Raw genomic sequence first — 22083 nt, 5'->3', positions numbered from 1 at the left:
GAAGCATACAATTAGCCATTTCCTTTAAGGTGCGATTCTTCCTTTCAGCTACACCATTTTGTTGTGGAGTATATGGAACAATATGTTGCATTTGAATTCCATTCTCAGTGCAAAAGTTGATGAATTTGTTGTTAACATATTCTCCGCCATTATCAGATCTTAGCTTAAGAATTTGATGTCCAGATTGTTTTTCAACAAAGGCCTTAAAGGCCAAGAACATGTTAAATACTTCACTCTTAAGTTTTAAGAAGTATACCCAAGTGCGTCTGGAGAAATCATCAATGAAAGTTAAGAAATACTTGTAGCCAGAGAATGAAACAACTGGAAGTGGACCACATAAATCACTATGCACGAGCTGTAAAGGCGTTGAGGCGTGCCAAGAGGCACGTTTTTCAAAATTGTCCCGATGATGTTTTCCGAGTACACATCCGGAACAAACACCATCTCTGCAAGATACCATTGGAAGACCTGTCACCATATTTTCTTTACATAGATTCTGAAGAGAGCGATAGTTTAAGTGACCAAATCGCTCATGCCAAAGTTTGCTCACTTCATCATTATGAGCAACGAATACCGAGGGAAGATTTGATGACCCAAAGTTGTGAAACTTATACAACCTTGTAGAATCATCAGCAATGCCAGTAGCTAAAATCTGTCTAGGATCTCTTAGGTCCTTAATTACAACATCGTGAGGTGAAAATTCAACGATTTTACCTTCACCTGAATGAGTTATCTGATATACAGATAGAAGGTTGCAGGATAAGGTTGGAACACATAATACATCATTAAAATGACCATTGTCTATATGAACAGTTCCAGTCCCTACAACACTAAGAGATCTATCATCACCAACATATATATTTTGGTGTTACAATCATTTAAAGAAGAAAACATGGCTTTGTTTTTGGCCATGTGATAAGAAGCTCCAGAATCAATGAGCCACTCATGAGAATGAGAAGAAAAAGATACATTTAGTGCATAGCCAGACCGAGATGCTTGACAACCACATGCAGAAAGTGCTATTCCTGAAGATGAAGTTGAAGTTGAAGAGTGCTCCAAATGGATGTTATGCTTCTTCATTGCTGCTTCCAAGGCTTCCATCTTCTTAAAGCATTTGGATTCTAAGTGGCCATCTCGATTACAAAAGTTGCAATGTCTATCAGTCTTCTTCCCTTTGTTTTTATTTGTCTTATCATTTTGTTGAAATGATTTTTCATTTTGAGGCTGAAATTGCTTAGGACCCTTGTTTGGCTTAGGACCCTTCCTTTTAGGATACAACTTCTTAGGATTCTTTGAATTTGGTTGCTGCTGGGTGGCTAACGCTTTCTTAGAAGTTTTCTAGATGAAGAAGACCAAGGTGTAAGAGTTTTTCTTGTTCTCTTATTAAAGAATCACAAAAGGAATCAAAGGAAGGGGACTTGTAGGCTTGTCCTTGAGAAATGAAGGCTTCTCTTGTAGAATGGAAGGTGGAAACAAACACAGAATAGGTTGGTCCGAACTTAGTAAGAATGGAGTAGATAAGGCTACTATCTTCTTTCTTAACCTTAACACCTTCCAAGAGAAGTCTAAGGGTCTTGAACTTGGACAAAAAATCTTCAATGCAAGAAAAATTATTGGGGTCCAATGTAAGCAACTCATTTTCAAGTTGATGGGTTTTAAGTTCATTTTTAATTCCAAAAACTTTAGTGATCTGTTTCATTGCTTCTTCAGGAGTATCAAGTTCTGCAATATGGAATCTAAGATCTGGAGAAATAGACATCCCTATCAACCCACGTGCTTGATCTTGCCTATTTTCCCATTTAGCTGCCTTATCTTCATCTTTCGGTTTGGTTTCTTGGCCTGAGGCTATTCTGTAGAGACCTTTACTTCTAAGTAAATCCACAATGTAGGACTACTATTGAAAGTAGTTGGTGCTGTCAAGAATAACTTGGCATGGACTTTCCATTTTAACAAAAACTGAAGCTATAAATGCTGAAACTAAGTGTTCCAATGGAAAGATCTCGAAAAATTAGGCTGGTTCAAAAAAAAAACGGCTCTGAAAACGGCTTCCGGATGAAGAAGTTATGGCTTTTGAAGAAAATTTGATGAAGATGCCAACGAAGTGTGGGAATGTACAGAAATGAAAAATCCGTCCCCACAAAAAGGAGACTTGAACTCAAGACCTCTACTCTCATAAATTATCTTTGGACCAAGTGAGCTAAACAAAAAGTTTGAGAGAGAGAGAGAGAGAGAGGGGTTGAAGCTTTGGGTTGCGTGCTTGTTTTGAGAAAGCTCTTTTTCCCTACAAAACAAAAAACACAAAACCCAACACGGACATACAAAAAAAACGAACCTTGCGGCTCGAAGTTAGCTTTAGCCGGAAACTAAATATTTTCCTCAATGTTTCTGATTTTCTGAGATCACACTAAGGCGCAGCGGAAAAGAGCATACGCATAAGAAAAATCCTTCCTTTATGTTTCTGATTTGCCCAGATCGCACAGAGTCGTGGGGCAAAGAGCATACGCAGAAATGAAAGGTTCAGATCCGATAATAAAAAAAGCTAAATAAACCGAAACCGAAATAAACAGAGAGAAAATAACTGTAAACTGCAAATAAACATTGTATACCTCCAGATCTTAAAAATGACGTAGCTAGGGCTACCGGAAACCTTTTCGCGTGAAACGAAAGGGGTTCCTCACTGGAACAGATGCTCCCAACACAATAGAGCAGTCCTCTCGGCCCGAAAGTAGTCAGAAACAGTAGATCTAGGAAACGACAGTCGGATGCAGTTCTACTGGCTTCAGATTTGGATCACCAACGGACGCGGCCCTCAAATAGCTCTGATACCATGTAGGAATTTACAGGGTAAGTTCCTCAGACAGAACACCAAAGGACACCGCTCACAAACAGATCATAGATCAATACACCAGTACTTTTGACGTGGTTAAAACCCTCAAAGAGGGAAACAGTCCACGGCCTGAGCCAACGCGGCCACTTCAGGCAATTTATTAATAAAAGAATGAAAATTTACATAAGCTTCTCTCATGGACGGTTAACCTACAAATGACCCTCCATGCTCTTTAAATAGAGATCATGGACCAATCGGGTGTCAAGCCACGGATCAAGTGTCGGTAATACCGAGGAGAGAATGAACCATCGGATCACTACATATCGTGACCGTCGAATGGTAAGTTACAAAATGTACATAGTAAAGAAACACACTTTACCTAACTCTATAGTCTATACTAGACCAAGTTATACTTAACTATTTCCTATGTGTCAGAATATCCTAACACTAAATCCTTGGTGATCACCTTTAACTTGAGAATCATCTCACTTTTTACCTCTATTCCTCGTCCCTTTAAGGATAAGGAGGCCTCTCTAGGGCTTGCTGCGAAATCTCTTAGAGGAGGATGTTTTGAATTTTGATTGGATAAAACTCTTCCTTTGTGTCTCCTCTAGTGGCCCTCAAGTTTTGGTGGATTTTCCATGGTGGAATCCCCAAAACTTTGATGCCCTAGCAATCACATCAAGAGGGTACCCTAGAAGCTAATCCTTCAACTTGGGGATTTCTTTGAAGACATTTGCTTTAGTACTCATTGGAGTAAATCATTGATTGTCTTTTCTCTTGTCTAGCTTGACCTTTGGTGAACTCATATCTCTCTCTATATATCAACCCTAGGTCTTGTATAGCCACCTTTCAAAGGGGTTTTTCATGGAAATTCTTGCTAGCTTCTCTCAAAGCTTGTACTTTTGTTGAACCTTTCCATTGAATGAGCCACCTTCCCTCACTTCAAACCTACCATAGATACATATCTATCACAAGTGAGTTATTACTGGGACTCCTCCCATCGGTGAAAATCCGAGAAGCGTAAGGGGCTGAGGCTGTGGTGACAGTGGGCCTCTGTCCTAGGTGTTGTTGTGCCCTCTATCTTTTGCCTCTTTACAAGGCTGACTAGTTTGTGCAACAACAATACCCATAATAATTTTTTTGCATTATCACTTTTTTTTTGATGAGCAAGGTAGATTGGTGACATAGAAGTTGGTTGCATTTTGATTTTTGGATAATTTCACATTTCCGAAGGTAGTTCACATATATCAAAGGCATTGATCACCTCCCCCAAGGTAGTTTTGGGGTTGTTTGTGGACACATGGACACCATATAGATGCCATGTGGAAGATCCTTGAGTATTGTTGTAGTTGTCACCTTATGAGCTGATTTGTACATGGTTTGAGGGTTGATTTTGACTTGTGATAAGCCATTGCGGTAATTTGATGATGTGGGTAGCTTGATTTGGATGATTTCAATGATGTCTCATCCTCTTAGGGCACCTTAATGATGTGGATGTAGCTTGGATGAAGATCTTGAAGAGAAAGTAAGCTAGAATAAGGATTAATTACGTTATTTTTGACGTAACTTGGCTGGATGGGGATTTTATGACCCAAATTTTGACTTATATGAGCATCCTCCATGCTTCATGGAGTGCCTTGACCCAAGGTATGGCCATGGGCCTTCCTCTGGTACATGACTTGGAGGCTTTGGGTCATTATTTAACTTTCATTTTTGGAGTTGTTAGGATGATGCCCCTCCCTTGATGAAGAATTATTGTACATTCATGAGGTCATTGCACTAAAGGAGGGAAGTTATTGGAATCTTTTTGACTTGGAAATTACTACACCATGCTTTGAAGAGTGAACATGGATCATCTACATCTACTTGTGAAAATTTTATCTACTTGTGAAAATTTTAATTAATTGTTTATTTGCTATGGAAAACAATGAATAATTCACAACTGCAATTTTCTCCAAATAAAAAATATTGTGGAAGATAAGTTGGAAATTGAAAAATGCTAGCACACACATAAAATTATGACAATGTTATTTTTGGACAAAAGTCCCTAGAAAAACCAAATGTGGGAAGATCGATGTAGCAACTAAGGGTTTTTATTATTAAGCAACAATGAAATAACATGAGTACAATCTAGATCTGGAAAAATGGCTAGCAAGAAAATCTTATCAAAATTATCGGAAGGAATTTCCCTTCCTCCACAAGTAACCCCGGCGCAACTCAGCTTCAAAAACTCGTCCTCCTGGTCCCCTTGCGCAAGCCTCTATGTAGTGCTTGCACAAACCCTTCGACGTCTAGCCCATAAATGCCTCTGATTAAGTCGTTTTGCCTATCTCTACTGCTAGAAATGATTCTTCGTCCTTTTGGAAGACTTTCTCGGCCTTTGGATGCTGAATCAATTTCCCAATAACTAAATCGAATTGACCTCTGAAGCTGCCTATGCAGACCTCTACGCAACCTCACTGGAAATAACTCAGCCTCTTGTTGTTGCCTCTCCAGAACTGGAAAACTTCCTTTGGATCACTATCCCTACCCCTTTGTGTTTTTGCATCCCTCTCTAGCTCAAACTCTTTCGGCAACTGCTGTTACTCTCTAGAAAATCAAACTGCCCAAGGAAATTGATCTCATTTTTGTGTTTCTCCATCTACCCATCAACCACCTCTTATAATCTCTAGTTGGAACTCTAATGGCCAAGATTAAAACATAATCGATGACTAAGATCATTTCTGGATCGATTCGTGTGAGTTTCTAGATAATTCTCACCTTTATCAGTGAATACTGATTAATTAACCAAATTTCCCAAGTTTAGACTTAGGAAATAATAAAAAATTGGTTAATAATCTAATTGAGACATTTCTAGGTGGAATTTCCAGAAATGATTTATGGGTTATGGACAACTCCTATGTTTTAGCCTCTCCACAAAGTTTCAAGACTAGAACACCTCTGATGCTACAAAAAATAACACTGCCTCTTAGCGAGGAAGGTGTTCTAATGCTACATTATTGCTACAATACCCTGTCTCTGTATCACCTTCTATATACACTGTTGATGTCTAGCCATTGTAACTGCCTGCGACTGCCCACCAACTATTGCACAACTCTGTTGTTGCATTTGTGTTGCTGCTGACACTGTTATCTTGCTGCCAACTATGCATCTACACTACAACTCCTCATCTGCACTACAACTCCTCATCTATTGTTGTTGCTACGACAACTACTACAACTGAGAAGCATACGAAATACTGAATCAATTATCTTTGTTGCATCTGTCTCCTGAGTCTTCACTGCTACTAGCCTTTGCACTATCTACTAAAGAATTTCCATTGTGTTGACTCTCCTCTTGCTCTATTGTCAACACTGTTCTATACTCCTCAGCATCTGATTGCAACTAATCTGCAACTGACACTCTAGAATCTGACTACATCAACTGACACTAATCCATCGTGCTACTGAACACTGTGGGTCCCTGTAGCAAGGTAATGAGCCATGAGGAAGACACCGCAATGGACCTTGCCCGTCCTTTGCAATTTTGGGTCTATAACTCCATATCGTCCCACCTCACTCCTGGAGGTATAGTTGCAAACATGGCAAAGTCTTCCTCCAGCCTAGAGGACAACTTGTATCTAAGGACGTTGCCACCTGGTCTTGCTTCTCCTGATTGTCCTCCTTGAGAGGACACTTAGTACTATAGCACTTGACCTTTGATAAGTCCTTTTTTTTCTTCTTCTCCCCCTATTCCTGACTGGGACCCTTTGATGCAAGGGCCATATTCTCCTCTTCCTTCTCACCTTTCGAACCCTTACTGTTGCTTCTGTTGGAAATACTGAGAGGGGGGCGGGTGAATCAGTATTTCTTTTTCCAACTATTGTTTTACCAGTTAAAACATATATATTCAAAACACAAGATGAACAACAAGAATAAATGCTTTTATTAATATAAATTGTGCAGTTAAATAGATACAATATATAGATGGTTACAATCAGTTGCCAAGCTCCAACTCGGACTTTGGTGAGGCTCCAACCTCCAGAGTACCAACTCTATTTCGCCAAGACATCAATCTTGGACTTAGGAGCACCAACTCCCAAGGACTTCAATCCTTGCATTTCCTAAGACACCAGTCCCAAAGACACCTATCCTTCCTACTTTTGAGGCATCAACACCAAGGACTCCAATCCTTCTTACTTCTGAGGCACCAGCCCCAAGGATTCCTATCCTTCTTGCTTCCGAGGCACCAACCCCAAGGACTCCAATCCTTCTTACTTCTGAGGCACAGCCCCAAGGACTCCTATCCTTCTTGCTTCTGAGGCACTAGCCCCAAGGACTCCAATCCTACTTACTTCTGAGGCACCAGCCTCAAGGGTTCTGACCCAATCTTGTCAAGGTTCATTTGATAGTAATGTTCTGCTCTTAGAACTCTTCTCTACTGAGTTCTGTCTAATTATAGCTTCACTGCAGTCTCCAAGCTACAACATCAATGACAACCAGTCTTCTTATGAAGTAGTCTTCCCAATTCTTCATACTACCCACACAAAGTGTCCAATACCCTTCATGACTTCTGATAATGTCTTCACACAACTTTAGTCAGTCTACTGTTAGCTACACTAAGCTCTGCATAAAGAACAACTTTCTGTTCAAGCTTATGTTCTCTGCTGGCTATTGCTCCCTGTCGACTGTTTGCTGTCCTGTTGGCCCTTCGACCCTCTTTCTATTCTGCTGGATCCTCTCGCTGTCTTTGTCTCCTCCAGCTTTTTTTCCACAATGTTCAACAACCTTCAACAACATACACGTTCTCTGTTTTACCTGTTTTATATGTTCCCCATGCCTCGGTCTCCTAGTTTCCGCTCTTCACTGGTCCCTTTAGCTTCCTCAACGCTCACTTATCCTATCAGCTTCCTCCTTGGTCGCTGTCATTTCCTCTGTGCTCTCTTGATTCTTCAGCTTCTCGGCTTTCGGTTTCCTCTGTCTATTCGTGCTCACAGGACACGTTGATTCAATGGCGAGGACCAAGTCATACGCAGAGGACACATATTCAAAAAACTGTAACAACGCTCTTGTTTTTTCATGATAGCAGACATACACAGGGACTGCTTCGTTTAACGGGCCTGCCACATCCTGATCGCGATCGCAATCGCAATCGGCTTGATTCAGCCTCCTGAACTATAGTTCAGGCATCCTGAACTATCGGGAGCGTTATTGTATTGCATTTCTGCCTCAAAAGCCCACGCACAACAAATATCAGATACACAAGAAAATCAGAAAAACAACACGAGCGAAACACTAATGGCAGACTTCAATTTTTAATTCACCCGCAACTATTCCTGTATCGGATCCGCTACACAAGTCGCAATTGGCGCTCAAGGCTTCCAGGGGTCCTTTATACATCGAGACCATGGCATAGCTGATGGCCGACGATCGATCCTCCACTGGATGCAATATTATATTTAGCTGTTTATAATATGTCCATCGGGTCCATAGCTCTATCGCAATCGGCGCTTTCATGTGGCAAGGCTTTACGGCTTGCGATATAGCGACAAACGCGATATTACAATAGGCGCAATATAATAGGACCATCGGGTCCGCAATTGTATATCGCAATCCGCTATTTCAATGTGGCATTCCATTAAGACTTATGATATTGCGGATGTGATATTTCAATAGGCGGTTTATAATGAGGCCACAGGTCCACATGTATTATCGCAATCGGAGGTTTCGGGGATGACAACCCTTCATAACTTGCGATACGGTATTCCTTAGCAATCCTCCACTGTTGATCTCTTCAGATCTAATGGTCTCGACTTAACCCGGTTAACATTGAACGCGGATACACAGAGTCATGACTCTCCACTCTTTGCTTCTCGCTCCTATGGCTTACGATATGTTAACTCCTCCGTTAACACTGTTCCGCTATGTCCTCCGCTCTTCCTCTATGCTCTTCTGATCGGTCTTCCTTTGGAGTCCGAACCTTTGGCATATATTACTTCTCCTGTAGCGCCGATAGCTTGTTAATGCATATATAGATGGGTTTTGGCCTCCGATAGTTGTTAATGCATATATAGATGGGTTTTGGCCTCCGATAGCTCCCAATTGTGTAATATGCTTCCTCTGATGGTTCTGTTTTGGCATATATATATGTTAGATATATATGGCTCCTCCGTTTGCTCCTCTTCTTTGGCATATATATGGCATATATATATGCTCTGTTCTGCTTGCTCTGTTTGCTCCTGTAGCTCTGAGAACTCAGTTTTGGCATATATATATGGCTCCTCCTGTAGCTCCTCTTGCTCCAATGTGGCTCCTTTGGCTTGGCAGTGTCTTTCAAAGACCTCCTTGCATATATGAATGCTTCTCTTGCTCTGATATCCTGTGATATGCGTTGATTTGCCTCCTTTGGTAACTCCTCTTACTTATGGCTTCGCTATCCTGATGGCCTTGCTCCTGTCTCTTCATGGATCTGCTCTGCTTCCCCTTGGATTCATATCGTCATCTAGTATCTAGAATATTGCCATATTGACATCAATGACAACCTAGGTCAACAACGTCCATTGATGGAGCTCTTTACTAGAGCTCACCTCATCTCCTGTTGCTGCAGGTCTGACCATATTTTGTCTACTAAAATTGGCAAATAGGGCCAAATTCCACCTTGAAACAACTCATATGATGGAAATGATTATTGCATTGGATTCCTCTTTTTAAGAGGTCCAAGTTTGATATATAGATAACCTCATTCGAACAAGCAGAAGTGAAATTTTGAATTTATCCTCTCACATGCACAAATTGTTAAGGTCGACCTCAACTTAGTGTAGGCTCAAGAAGCCCAATAGATGTGTCCTTTCACACTCATTGAATTGTATAAATAGGAGTGACCTCTCTCCTCATTTGGACATCACTCACTCATCATTTTTCTTCTCTTCTAATCAAATTGGTTCTTACAGCTTGGTGATCATCTCTTTCTCTCACACGTGTGGATGAGGGACGAATTTATGGGACAGTTTGCAGGCCGAAAATTTTAGGGTTTCAGGACAGCATTGACCAGAGGGTTATTGACCAAGTTTGACTATGTTTTTGAGGGCAGAAGTTTGATCTCCTTAGGCCGCATTTTTGGGCACGGAAATCGAGGTTTTATGGGCATGTTGACCAACGTTGACTTCTGTTTAGACCACAAAAAATCACAGCAAATTTTCTCTCGTTTGACTGAGTTGTTTTGGGTTGCATTTGACCTCCTGTTCAGGCTGAGTTTGACCAAGGAAAACTGAGCTGTATTGGTGAAGTTTTGTTGCTGTTTTGACCAGCGTTGACTTTCTGGTTAGGGCAAGTTTGACTACAATTGACTGCAGAAATTTACAAGGCTGATTTGACTATGTATTGGGCAAGTGAATTTGATTTTTGTAATCTCTCTCTCTGCTTAAATATTGAATAATAATAAGAAGATTTGATCAAAGGGTTTTCCCCACATTGGGGTTTTTCCCTAGCATCCACCAAATCTGGTGTCTTCTTGTCTTGGCTTGTCTTTTGCTTATGTTTTTATGTTCTATCTACATTTACTGTCAATGTGATTAATGGTTAATGTGATTGCTACTGGAAATTATTGTAAATGGTCATTGGGTTGCTTAAGGAACATTGAAGTAAATTGTGCCAAGCATAGAACATACCATTGTTATCTAAATTTAACATGGAATCAGAGCTCAAGTGAAGACAAAGCCCAAGCAAGAGAAAGGAAAAGAAATCACCAAGAACTTGGAACTAGTCTCAATGATGACTACATCTTACTTCAAATCCGAAGACAAGCTTAAGGATAAATTCGACTGTCATGCATGGAAGATGTCTCTGGATTTGACTTTGGAAGAAAATGATGTTATGGACTATGTCAAAGGAAGAGTGGTGGAGCCTCCTTCAAGTGCACCCACTGCTGCAAAAACAAATTACAAGAAAGGTGAGGTTAAAGCTAAGCAAATTATTGTTGATTCTATTCACAAGCCTTTGGTTGCCTATATTTCTGATTTGGAAACATCTAAGGAGATGTGTGAGAAGCTGGTTGGGATATTCAAAGTAAATAATGCAAATCAAGTTCTCTTTCTCAAGAATAAGTTGAAAGACATCAAGATGAATAGAGGAGAATCCATTCAATCCTACTTCATGAGGACTACCGAAATCAAGTATGATCTCCTATCTATTGGAGAAGTTGTTGGTGACAGGGAGCTCACTTTTATTGCAGTTGGAGGCCTTACAAGAGAATGGGATGTGTTTAACACTACCATCCTCAACAATGATAGGATTCTGGGATTTGATGAATTATTGGCTAGATGCACTCAAGAAGAATTTAGGATGATGGAAAGGGACAAGCCTTCAAATGGAAACAATCCTAACACCTTCTCCACTCATGCTAAAAGGAAGAACAATGTTGGTCCAAGAAGGCAAGGTCAAGGGTTCAAGCCAAGATTCAAAAAAGGAAAAAAAGGAAGATGCTTCAATTGCAACAGGTTTGGCCACTTTGCTAGAGAGTGTCCTCACAAGAAGGATACTCCAAGAGATGATGACAACAATAACAACAACTACAAAGGAAATGAAAATCAAAGGAACAACAGGTTCAACAACAAAAGAAAGAGGAATGCTCCCATTGCTCGATATGGAAATGGTCGTCCTCCCAAGAAGTCGAGAAACTCCAGTTATGAAGAAGCTAATGTTGTAGAAAAGAAAAAAGAATTTTATTTTATTTTTGCCTTCACCACCGCCTCTCCTCCAAATAGATTGGATCATTAGTTGATTGATAGTGGTGCCTCAAGGCACTTCACTGGGTACAAGGAGGCCCTCTCAAACTTGATTGAAAAGAAGACAAATATGGAGATTATACTTGGGGATAATGCCACTTATCCCGTGAAAGGAATTGGGACTGTTACTCTTCACTTAAATCAAGGTCAAACCCTTCATTTACAAGAAGCGTTGTATGTACCTAATCTGAAAAAGAACCTAGTCTCTATTTCTGCAATGGAAGATAAAGGTTTCAAGGTGACATTCGTTGATGGGAAGGTTCGTGTTTGGCAAAGGAACCCGAAAGATGCATTCACACTTGGATTTAGGGTTGAAGGTCTCTATCAGGTTGGAAGATGTTCGTTGGGAGCAATGACTTGCAATACTTCTCGTCAATCCGAATTATGGCATCGAAGATTTGCTCACCATCATTACAAAGCCTTACCTGATGTAAAGAAGATGGTCACAAGTATGCCCGAATTCAACTTAGATCATGAAGGAGTATGTCAGGGTTGTGCAGTTGGAAAACATACAAGGGAACCATTCTCCTCAAGTAAAAGTCAAACTACCGATATTCTTCAATTGGTTTGTTCTGATCTATTAGGTATGTTGCCCGTGACATCTTTGGTTGGATACTTGCACTATGCAATTTTTGTGGATAACTTCTCTCGCAAAACATGGATCTATTTCATAAAGAAGAAGGATGAAGTGTTCAAACTTCAAATGGTTCTGCTTCTTCAAAGGCTTGGTCGAGAATCAAACAGGGAAGAAGATCAAAATATTGAGGACCAATAATGGAACCAAATATGAGTCAAATGAATTCAATGACTATTGTAGAGAAGCTGGCATTAAGAGGGAGAGCACTACTACATATACTCTTGAGCAAAATGGTGTTTCCGAAAAGAAGAATCGAACTATCATAGAAGTTACTCATGCCATGCTTCACAACCAAGGTTTACCAAAGTTCTTATGGGGTGACGCTGCTAACACCTTTGTGTAGGTTCAAAATAGATGCCTGCATCAAGCATTGGACTTCAAGACACCCGAAGAAGTTTTCACCGGTAAGAAACTTGATGTTTCTCATTTTAGAATTTTTGGTTGACCCGTATATTTTCATGTGCCGAAAGAGAAAAGAAACAAGCTAGATGCATCTGGGAAGAAAGGAATGTTTGTGGGCTAAAGTGAAGCTTGGAAGGCATATAGAATCTATGTTCTTGGTCAAAGATAAGTGGAAATAAGGCATGATGTCACTTTCGATGAAGATTCTACCCTTGGGAAAGTTCGAGATCTTCCTATCCCTAGGAAGGAAAATGATGGTGATGTAGGAAAGCAGGATGAATCTCTGACAGATGATTCGATGGCCAATGTTGAAGGTCTGATGGATCCCATTGATCCACCTCGTATTGAGCCCTCTACATCAAGAAAAGGACCTTTGTGGCTCAAAGATACTCTTGAAGATGCGGAGAGACATGTTGCAACAAGGGGGACATTTCGTGAAAGCAAAAAGTCGAACATGTACCAAGGGTACTTAGCTTCCATGAGTACCATAGTACAATCTAAGCCATGTACATTCGAAGAAGCCATGAAGCACGAAGTTTGGAAGGATGCGATGAACAAGGAATATGAGTCGATCATGAAGAATGATGTTTGTGATGTGGTTCCTAGACCCAAGGACAAGTTAGTGGTCACTTCAAAATGGTTTTACAAAATCAAACGTGGAGCTGATGGGAGTGCTGAAAAGTTTAAAGCCAGGTTCATTGCTCGAGGATTCTCTCAAAATGAAGGAGTGGACTATGATGAAATATTTGCACCAGTTGCCTGATATACCACCATCCATTCAATCATAGCCCTTGCTGCCTCTCAAGGATGGAGCCTACACAATATGGATGTCAAAACTGCCTTCTTGCATGGCTCTCTTATAGAGGAAGTCTATGTAGAACAACCCGAGGGGTTTGAAGTTCAAGATCATAAGACACATGTATGCAGGTTGAAAAAAACCCTCTATGGGTTGAAGCAAGCCCCCAGGGCTTGGTATGATAGGATAGATATCTATCTTATGAAGTTGGGATTTACAAGGAGTGAAGTTGACTTGAACCTATACTTCATGATTGAAAAGAACAGGCCTCTCATTCTGGTCCTTTATGTGGATGATATCTTTCTAACAAGTGATGACCCTCTCATTCATCAATGCAAGAGGGAGTTGGTTTCTGAATTCGAGATGAAGGACCTAGGACTGATGCACTATTTCCTAAGGCTGGAGGTTTGGCAAAATCCATGTGAGATTTTCCTTTCTCAAGAAAAATGCATTGTGAAGCTGCTTGAGAGATGTGGGATGGTGGATTGCAAGTCCGTGTCTACTCCAATGGAACTCAACTTCAAGAAGCTATGTGGAAGTGTTGTTGGGCATGGATTAACAAACCCTTCTGAGTATCATCAACTTGTGGGGGCCATGCTGTTCTTGGTCAACTCCCGTCTTGACATATGCTTCGCTGTGAACATGTTGAGTCAGTTTATGGTCGAGCCTCATCACATTCATTGGATTGCTGCTAAGAATCTCTTGAGATATATCTGGGGCACAATCCACTATGGATTGAGATACACTTCCGGGAATTTGAAGTTACATGGATATACAGATGTTGACTGGGTTGGTAGTGTGGTAGATCGTAAGAACACGTATGAGGTTTGCTTCTCTTAGGGGTCTGCTTCAATATCTTGGACGAGCAGGAAGCAGAAATCGGTTGCTTTAAGCACCGTCAAGGCTGAATACATTACTGCAAGTATGGCCTGTTGTGAAGTTGTTTGGTTGAGGAAGCTCTTTAGTGAGCTATTTGAGCATGTGTTGGATACCACCCTGATATTTTGCGACAACTAGATTGGGATTCGCCTTTTAGAGAATCTCATGTTCCTCGATTGCTCCAAGCACATTGATATCAAGTACCACTTTATCCGGGATATGGTACAACAAGGAGCAATAAGGCTCCCAACACATCAAGATGGATGAATTGGTCGCAGATATTCTCACAAAGCCTTTGGGGAAGGTCAAATTCTTAACCTTCCGAGAGAGACTTGGCGTTGTAGAAATACCCTCCTATGAGGGTCCTGCATGAGTTGGACACTGAGCTCTGGGAGCTCCTGGGGGCTTGGGGTACTTCTTGGAGCTAGGGTTGCGAGGGAGTGCCCCCCCCCCTGCATGTCCCTGCTTTGAATTCGCACTCCGGTCGGGAGCTATTCAGGAGTGCTCTCCTTGCAAAAAAATGCTCCCTAGTTTTTCAGGAGCGTTTAGGGGAGCGTTCGCTCCTTGACCACTCTGGGAGCAATTTTTAAGAGGGAGTAGTCGGGGATCGATCACTCCCAACTGCTCCCCCCCTCTTAAAAAGTGCTCCCTTTCGACGTCGAAAAGAAAGGCTGCGTGACTGAGAGAGAGGGGAAACGACCGACGGCGGAGAGGGAGAGGAAAGGGAGGGGAGGGAAGGGAGGGGAGGGGGAGGGGGAAAGGATATATAGACCCTCTCCTCTCCCATTATTCACTTCATCCGTTGGAGAGCAAGAGGAGTAGGAGAGAGTTTGGAGCTTGGTGAGTGGAAGAGAGAGGAGCTTGGAGGAAGCTTGAGGAGCTTGCAAGGGGAGATTGGAGCTTGGGATTAAAGGCCAAAGAGGTAGGATCTACACTCTAAGCTAACTTTTATTTTTTTATGTTCATTGCTAAATAAATATTTTTTTTTTCCTCTATTTCCCATTCCCATTCCTCCATTTTTTTGCAAACTCAAAACTTCAAAGTTCAAACACCATGGCTTGGAATTTTCTTCTTCTTGGTTCCTTTTTTGTCTATTATGGTGTTGGAGAGTAGAAGGAGGGTTGATCATGAAGAAGAGGATGAAGGAGTGGGTTATAGTGGATTTGATGAAAACCCTAGAGAGGAGTACTTTAGTGAAGAGGAAGAGAGTGAACATGATTTAGCCCAAAAAATTAAACAAGACCAAACCCCATTGTGGAAATATGTTTCTAGGCTTGAAGGAGGGAAAGGGGTGGAACACTAAATTTGAATGCCCCATTGCAACAAAACTTACACAGGTTCATACACCCGTGCCAGAAGGCGCCTCTGTGGAAAGAGGCCATGGGATGAAGATAAATCAATAGGAATTAAAACTTGTGCAAGTGTGTCAGCAACAGATAGAGTCAAATACATAAGGGAAGAGGAGGAAGCCCAATAAAAATCTAAAAAATCAAAAGGTTTCTTTGAATAGAGCTCACAATCACATCAACATGCACAAAGAACTCCTTTAGCATCCTCCCATGGCAGTGGATATGGAGGCACAAGAGCAAACATCTCTTTAAGGCGTAGAACCATATCAGATTTCCTTGATGAAGGGTGTAGGAATGATGTGGATTCAAAAATTTACCGGTTTCTCTATGCATGTGGGATACCATTCAATGTTCTTCGCTCACCTTATTGGCATGAAATGGTTTCTGCCATAAATGATGCCCCTAAATGATACAAGAGTATTGGGTGTGACAAGGCTAGAACCGTTGGACTTGATCATGAAAAAGAAAAAATATCACATTCTTTGATTAGAATGACAAATTCTTGGATTGAGAATGGGGTGTCTATTGTATCTGATGGATGGACAACTATAAAAGGCAAGCCATTGATAAGTGTTCTTGTTGTGTTTGTTAGTGGTGCCATCTTTTTTTTAACATATGATTACTCAGAGAAGTTCTAGATCGACATCAACATTGTAGGACCATTACTTGAAACAACTGAACGTATTGGGCCATACTATGTCATCCAAGTCATCATGGATAATGCTCCTAATTGTAAGGCAGCGAGAGCAATTATTGAGGATAAATACCCCAACATATTTTGGTCTGGGTGTTTAGTTCACACAATGAACCTTTTGATGCATGATATTATTATAACAAAAACCAAGAATACAAATGGATTGATGATTTGTATAAGAGAGGCAAACAAATGATAAAATTTATTACAAATCATAGCAATACCCATGGGCTTTTCCATAGTCACTCAAGATTGGAGTTGTTGAAGATTGCAAAGACTAGATTTGCTAGCTATTACCTCACCTTCTTGCACCTTTTGAAGGTAAGAAAGTCATTGGCTAGCATGGTATCAAGTCCACATTAGCAAGTATTAAAGGAAAGGGCTACAAATGTAGCTAACAAGCAAGGTTTTGAATAGGTGGAGGAGACCACTCTTGATGATCTATTTTGGGCATGTGTGAGGCAAGTATTTGAATTCACCAAGCCCATTATAATATGATTCGTTTTGCAGATACAGATAAACCAATGATTGGGGAGGTGTATGAGCAGATGGATACCATGTTGGGGAAAATAAAAAATATTGATTATCCTAACTTTTATACATTGATTCACAATTGTGTGTGTACACAGTGGAATAAACTTAATGTTCCACTACATGCCTTGACGTATATCCTTATGCCAAAATACTACTTTGCATCTTGGTTGGGCCAACTTGCACTTGGGGGTGGGGTTAGGGTCAAACCCCACACAGATCTAGAGGTATCTACAGGATATATGCAAGCATTAGACAAGTTGGTACCTGACAGGGAGGAGTGTGCTAATCTGTGTCTTGAATTAGGCAAATACTTCAATTGCACTAGTTTGTTTGGTTCTTTGCATGCAATGGACGATAGAGACATATTTGATGCTCGCACATGGTGGGAAGCATATGGCGGCATGGGACTTTTGCCAAAATTGGCAGAAAAAGTTCTCTCACCGGTTGTAAATACTTCTTCCGCAGAGAGGTGTTGGAGCACCTACAACTTCATACATAATGTGAGAAGAAATAGACTCAATGAAAACTGGGTAGAAAGCTTGGTTTATGTGCACTACAACTTGAGGTTGTTGAGTCATTATTGTGATCGAGCTTATGAGGAACCAACATATAAAATTTGGGACAACCACCCAAAGGGCGATAATTTGGAGGATGACACTATACATCTTGAAGAATTGGAAGCAGAACTTATGAGAGATGAAGATGAAACAACAACAACCATGCCACCTCCACCATCCAGTAGTAGTAACAGTGCTCAAGTTCCAAGTATTGTTCCTTTGTTGTCGTCTCCTCCATGTACATCCTCACGTGGAGGGCATGTGCCTTCTGGTTCTAGTCATGTGACTGTGTGGGAGGAGACTCCTAGAAGACCACCACGACCTGCTCCGAAATAGGACATTTCTCATGGCAGCAAGAGGATGCTATAGATAATAGATTTACTTGTCTTTTCTAGTTTCTAGTAGTTTTAGTAACTGTTGACTCTTTTATATTTATTATGATATTTTTTGTAAACAATATATGACAATTTAAGTTTGAAGTTTGAAGTTGGCAATTATAACTCATTGGTAATGAATTATGAAAATAACACTTCGTGAAAGTTGAAAGTTGTTTCATTTCATTTCATTTCATGTTAGATATTCTTTGTTGTAATGGTTACACTTAGCTTACAAGTACAACTTTGGTGATCAATTATGATAAATGTTATATATTGAATTTTGAAAGCTTGAAACTTTAAGATTAATGAATCATGAGACTCAATATGTTGTATGTTACTAACTTGTGGATGTGGTTGATGAAGATTATAACTTCTAGACGATTGTTGTTATATGGTTCAATCTATGTTTTTTATGCTTTTTATATCTAATTCATCATTCTACATGCTTTTGTTGACATATAATGACATATGCATCAATATATATATATATATATATATATATATATAATCACTCCCGAAATCGCAACCAAACCGGGAGCTTGTGAAAATGTTGCTCCCACTCCCAAGTAACCTTGCTTGGAGTTATGAGTGGCCATAGGGTGAGTGGTTCACCTTCCCCTAGTGGTGCGCTATGTACAGGGTGAGTGGTTCACCTTCCCTTGTGATACTCCATTATGGTTAACATGTGTGTACACTATAGGGTGAATGGTTCACCTTCCCCTACGATTGTGGACATGTATGTAGGGTGAGTGGTTCACCTTCCCCTACAATTGACATATGCATAGGATGAGTGTTTCGCCTTCTCTTATGGCATATGAGTAGGATGAGTGGTTCACCTTCTCCTGTCGATGCCCCAACATACATCCTACCCATGGAGTCCGGGACTCATGGGAAGTACCTCTCATTTGGTCAATGAGTTGGGAAAAGTGGTTAGGGACCATACCACTACCAATGGATGCATCGTGTATTGTCGTACTCCTATGACTAGGATGCATCGTGTTCAACAACTTGATCTGGGATCAAAGATGGACGTTTGTCAGTGGAGAGTGGTAAGGTCTTGTGACTCGCTCTCAATCACTTCTTCATTATTACTTCATGGTTCAGCAGAGCAGAGCAAAGTAGAGCAATGATCACAGAGATGGTACATGATGACAAGATGACATGATAATAATAGATGGATTGGCAGGGGGAATTCTCCTTAGATGAGAGGGAGTGTTAAAATTGGCAACTAAGGCCAAATTCCACCTTGGAACAACTCATATGACGGAGATGATTATTGCATTGGATTCCTCTTTTCAAGGGGTCCAAGTTTGATATATAGATTATCTCATTCAGAGAAGTAGAAGTGAAATTTTGAATTTATTCTCTCAAATGCACAAATTGTTAAGGTTGGCCTCAGTTTAATGTAGGCTCAAGAAGCCCAATATATGTGTCCTTTCACCTTCATCGAATTGTATAAATAGGAGTGACCTCTCTCCTCATTTGGACATCACTCACTCATCATTTTTTCTTCTGTCCTAATCAGATTGGTTCGTATAGCTTGGTGATCATCTCTATCTCACACATGTGGATGAAGGACGAATTTCTGGGACAGTTTGCAGGCAGAAAATTTCAGGGTTTCAGGACAGCATTGACCAGATTTGACCAGAAGGTTACTGACCAAGTTTGACTGTGTTTTTTAGGGCAGAAGTTTTATCTCCTTAGGCCGCATTTTTGGGCCCAAGAGGTTTCTCAAAGTGAAACAACCCATGGATGAAACCTTGGAACATGAAGACAGGGAGATGGAATCAGCTCAAGAAACATTTATCCCTGTTATTTGGATACCCAGAACAGACATCACTATGAGGAGACACATATTGCAGTCCTGTAATTTTATATATACAACTGCAAGGACATACCTGCCCAGACAGCAAATTACGAGTCCCATTGATCACTTGTTGATCACTTTCTTGACATCAGCATAATTCTTGTGGTGCTATTTAAATCCAGAAATGACCTTCAACAATCCAAGCCTTGTTTCAAATCATGCAATTCCCTAACCATTTACTATTTCATACTAGATTTATTTCTGATTTCTCTACTTCAGCCAAATAACATCATTGACCTAATCTTGTTCTCTTTTCAGAACATGAGCTGAACTACGCATCTAGCTTTAATAAAAAAGTTAAAGGAGCGTTGAACTAAATAATAACAATGCCAGTTCACTGCACCTAAACTTCTACCAGATTCAAATGTTTAACAGAAGTTCCTATTCTCTTTGCCTAGAACTTCTATTGCACATATTTAGTAGTTTGAATTCTGTTGGAAATTGTGTAATGTGCAGAAGCTGAACACATTGGGATATATTGCAAACAAGAAAAGGTGGTCTATGATATGTGTCAGATCAATTGCTGAAGTTAAATGGTGTAAATTATATTTATTATATAAGCCTTGACCTAACACTTGTAGATGCTTGATGGACTGGTAAAACATCAAGCAATTCAATTGGATGCCAAAAGCATTGCTGAATCTGCAAAAAGTTCAAAGGAGGCCAAGATTGCAGAAGTTGGAGCAGATATTGAGCATCTGATCAAATCAGTGTGACTTCATTTTGGATATAAAGATGATCTGTTAAAAATTATGATCATGATTTGTTTTTGCAATTTTCCACAGGCGAAGCCAATTTTGTTAAATGTTATATACACAGTGTTGCATTAATATTTAGTGCCTTTAATTTATTGTCAATTTCTGGCAGAGAACTGCATGCGAATCCTCACAGAATATAATATTCTTGAGGTTGCATCCCCTCTATTGTTGGTCACAACTTTTATCATTGTGGGTTAGCTATAAAATAAGTTCTATATTAGGTAGCCTCTTTTTTAAAATCTAGATGCAAGTTAACTATTCATGCCTTTTTAGGTAACTGCAATTATGTGCTAGCAATTATTATGGGTCTTCGACATTCAAATGAATGAAATCCTTCAACATTATCAAGTGATTCATTTAATGGTCTTCTGTTTGCCATTCTGCCCTTAAATAAATCATAGATTATTGTAAGAATCGCAGCTTCAAATTCTTCCAAGAATTAATGATGACCTTAAACTCCAAGAAGACGAATTTTCATGTTGACGGTACACTCCTGAACTAATTGTATCGTCAAGCATGTTTCTTTTCCACGTGGAATATGCTTAGAATAGCATTAAACCTAGAGTTTTATAGTTTGGCAGGTTTTAAATCCTGCTACTAAACGATAATGAATTATGATACCACGCAAAATCTTGATTTAAATTTCTACGTGTTTATTTTAGCAAGTTTAGAATATAACCTTGCTCTTAGAGATCATTTTAAAAGTCAGAAGTTCGGACTAAGTTATTTCATGCATTCATGTACACTGAACTATTTTAGCAAGTTTAGAATATACCCTTGCTCTTAGAGATCATTTTAAAAATCAGAAGTTCGGAGTAAGTTATTTCATGCATTCATGTACATTGAACTTTTTCGAATAGGCTTTAATTCGCACTTTTCCTCTATTTCCAAAAAATATGGAGGCGTGAATTATACCATGGTTGTAAATTTTCATTACTTTTGTAACTTCATTTTTAACCAAAATGGAATTATATGCCAATGCTAGAAATTTGTAAGTTGATTACATAATATTTTATTACCAACAGGCATTTCTGAAAGTTTTAGAAGCGATATCAGGGTCAAGTAAGGTTGCCCACTATCTCTTACCCTTTTTGGTTTATATATCGACAAGCTTGAGGAGTGGTTAAATTCGCAAGGGGGTGATGGTATCTATTTGGGCAAGTTGGTTATAAGGCTTCTTTTGTATGCATATGACCTTATTCTGATTGCTAAATCGGCTCTTGGTTTGCAAGAGCACTTAGTATCCCTTGAGCATTTTTGTAGAAGTGTGGGGATGCAAGTCAATATCAGCGAAACGAAAGTAGTGGTTTTTTCTAAGAAAAGAAAACATAACTAGCATAAGTTTTACATTGTAGGAAACACTCTGGAAGAAGTTGCAGATTACAAATACCTTGGAATTGACTTCAACAAAAATCTACGCTGGGATGGTTGTAGAAAGAAAAGAATTATGGGGGATTGGAAAACATTTTATGCTTTTCAAAATAGGTGTAGAAAGACAGAGTTACGGGACTGGAAAACCACTCAAACTCTTTTTGGACTTCTAATTATTCTGGTGATTCTCTATGGTTGTGAACTATGAGCCAGCAGTACATTCGACATGCAGTGGAGACAAATTGAGAAAATTCAGAAGCGTTTGATCACA

At 40.0% G+C, this 22083-nt stretch overlaps 1 protein-coding gene across 3 annotated transcripts in view; it reads left to right on the top strand.

Moving 5' to 3' along the window:
* The window catches only part of LOC149155519 (transducin family protein / WD-40 repeat family protein), a 440469-nt gene extending 419367 nt beyond the window's left edge, over nucleotides 1-21102 (top strand). For all 3 annotated transcript variants that reach the window (XM_089445676.1, XM_089445674.1, XM_089445675.1), the window contains one exon: nucleotides 20265-21102. In XM_089445676.1, the coding sequence (XP_089301802.1) occupies nucleotides 20265-20399 (135 nt within the window). In that variant the 3' untranslated portion in view covers nucleotides 20400-21102. The remainder of the gene's footprint in view (nucleotides 1-20264) is intronic.
* Nucleotides 21103-22083: the final 981 nt, after the last annotated feature.

Source organism: Pinus tabuliformis, chromosome 9, assembly GCF_031772625.1.
Source record: "Pinus tabuliformis cultivar Carrire ecotype Pingquan chromosome 9, CPIR1, whole genome shotgun sequence".
In the NCBI taxonomy this organism is placed as follows: domain Eukaryota; kingdom Viridiplantae; phylum Streptophyta; class Pinopsida; order Pinales; family Pinaceae; genus Pinus; species Pinus tabuliformis.
Note: the sequence above shows the minus strand (reverse complement) of the source record. Positions and strands in the feature narration are given on the sequence as shown.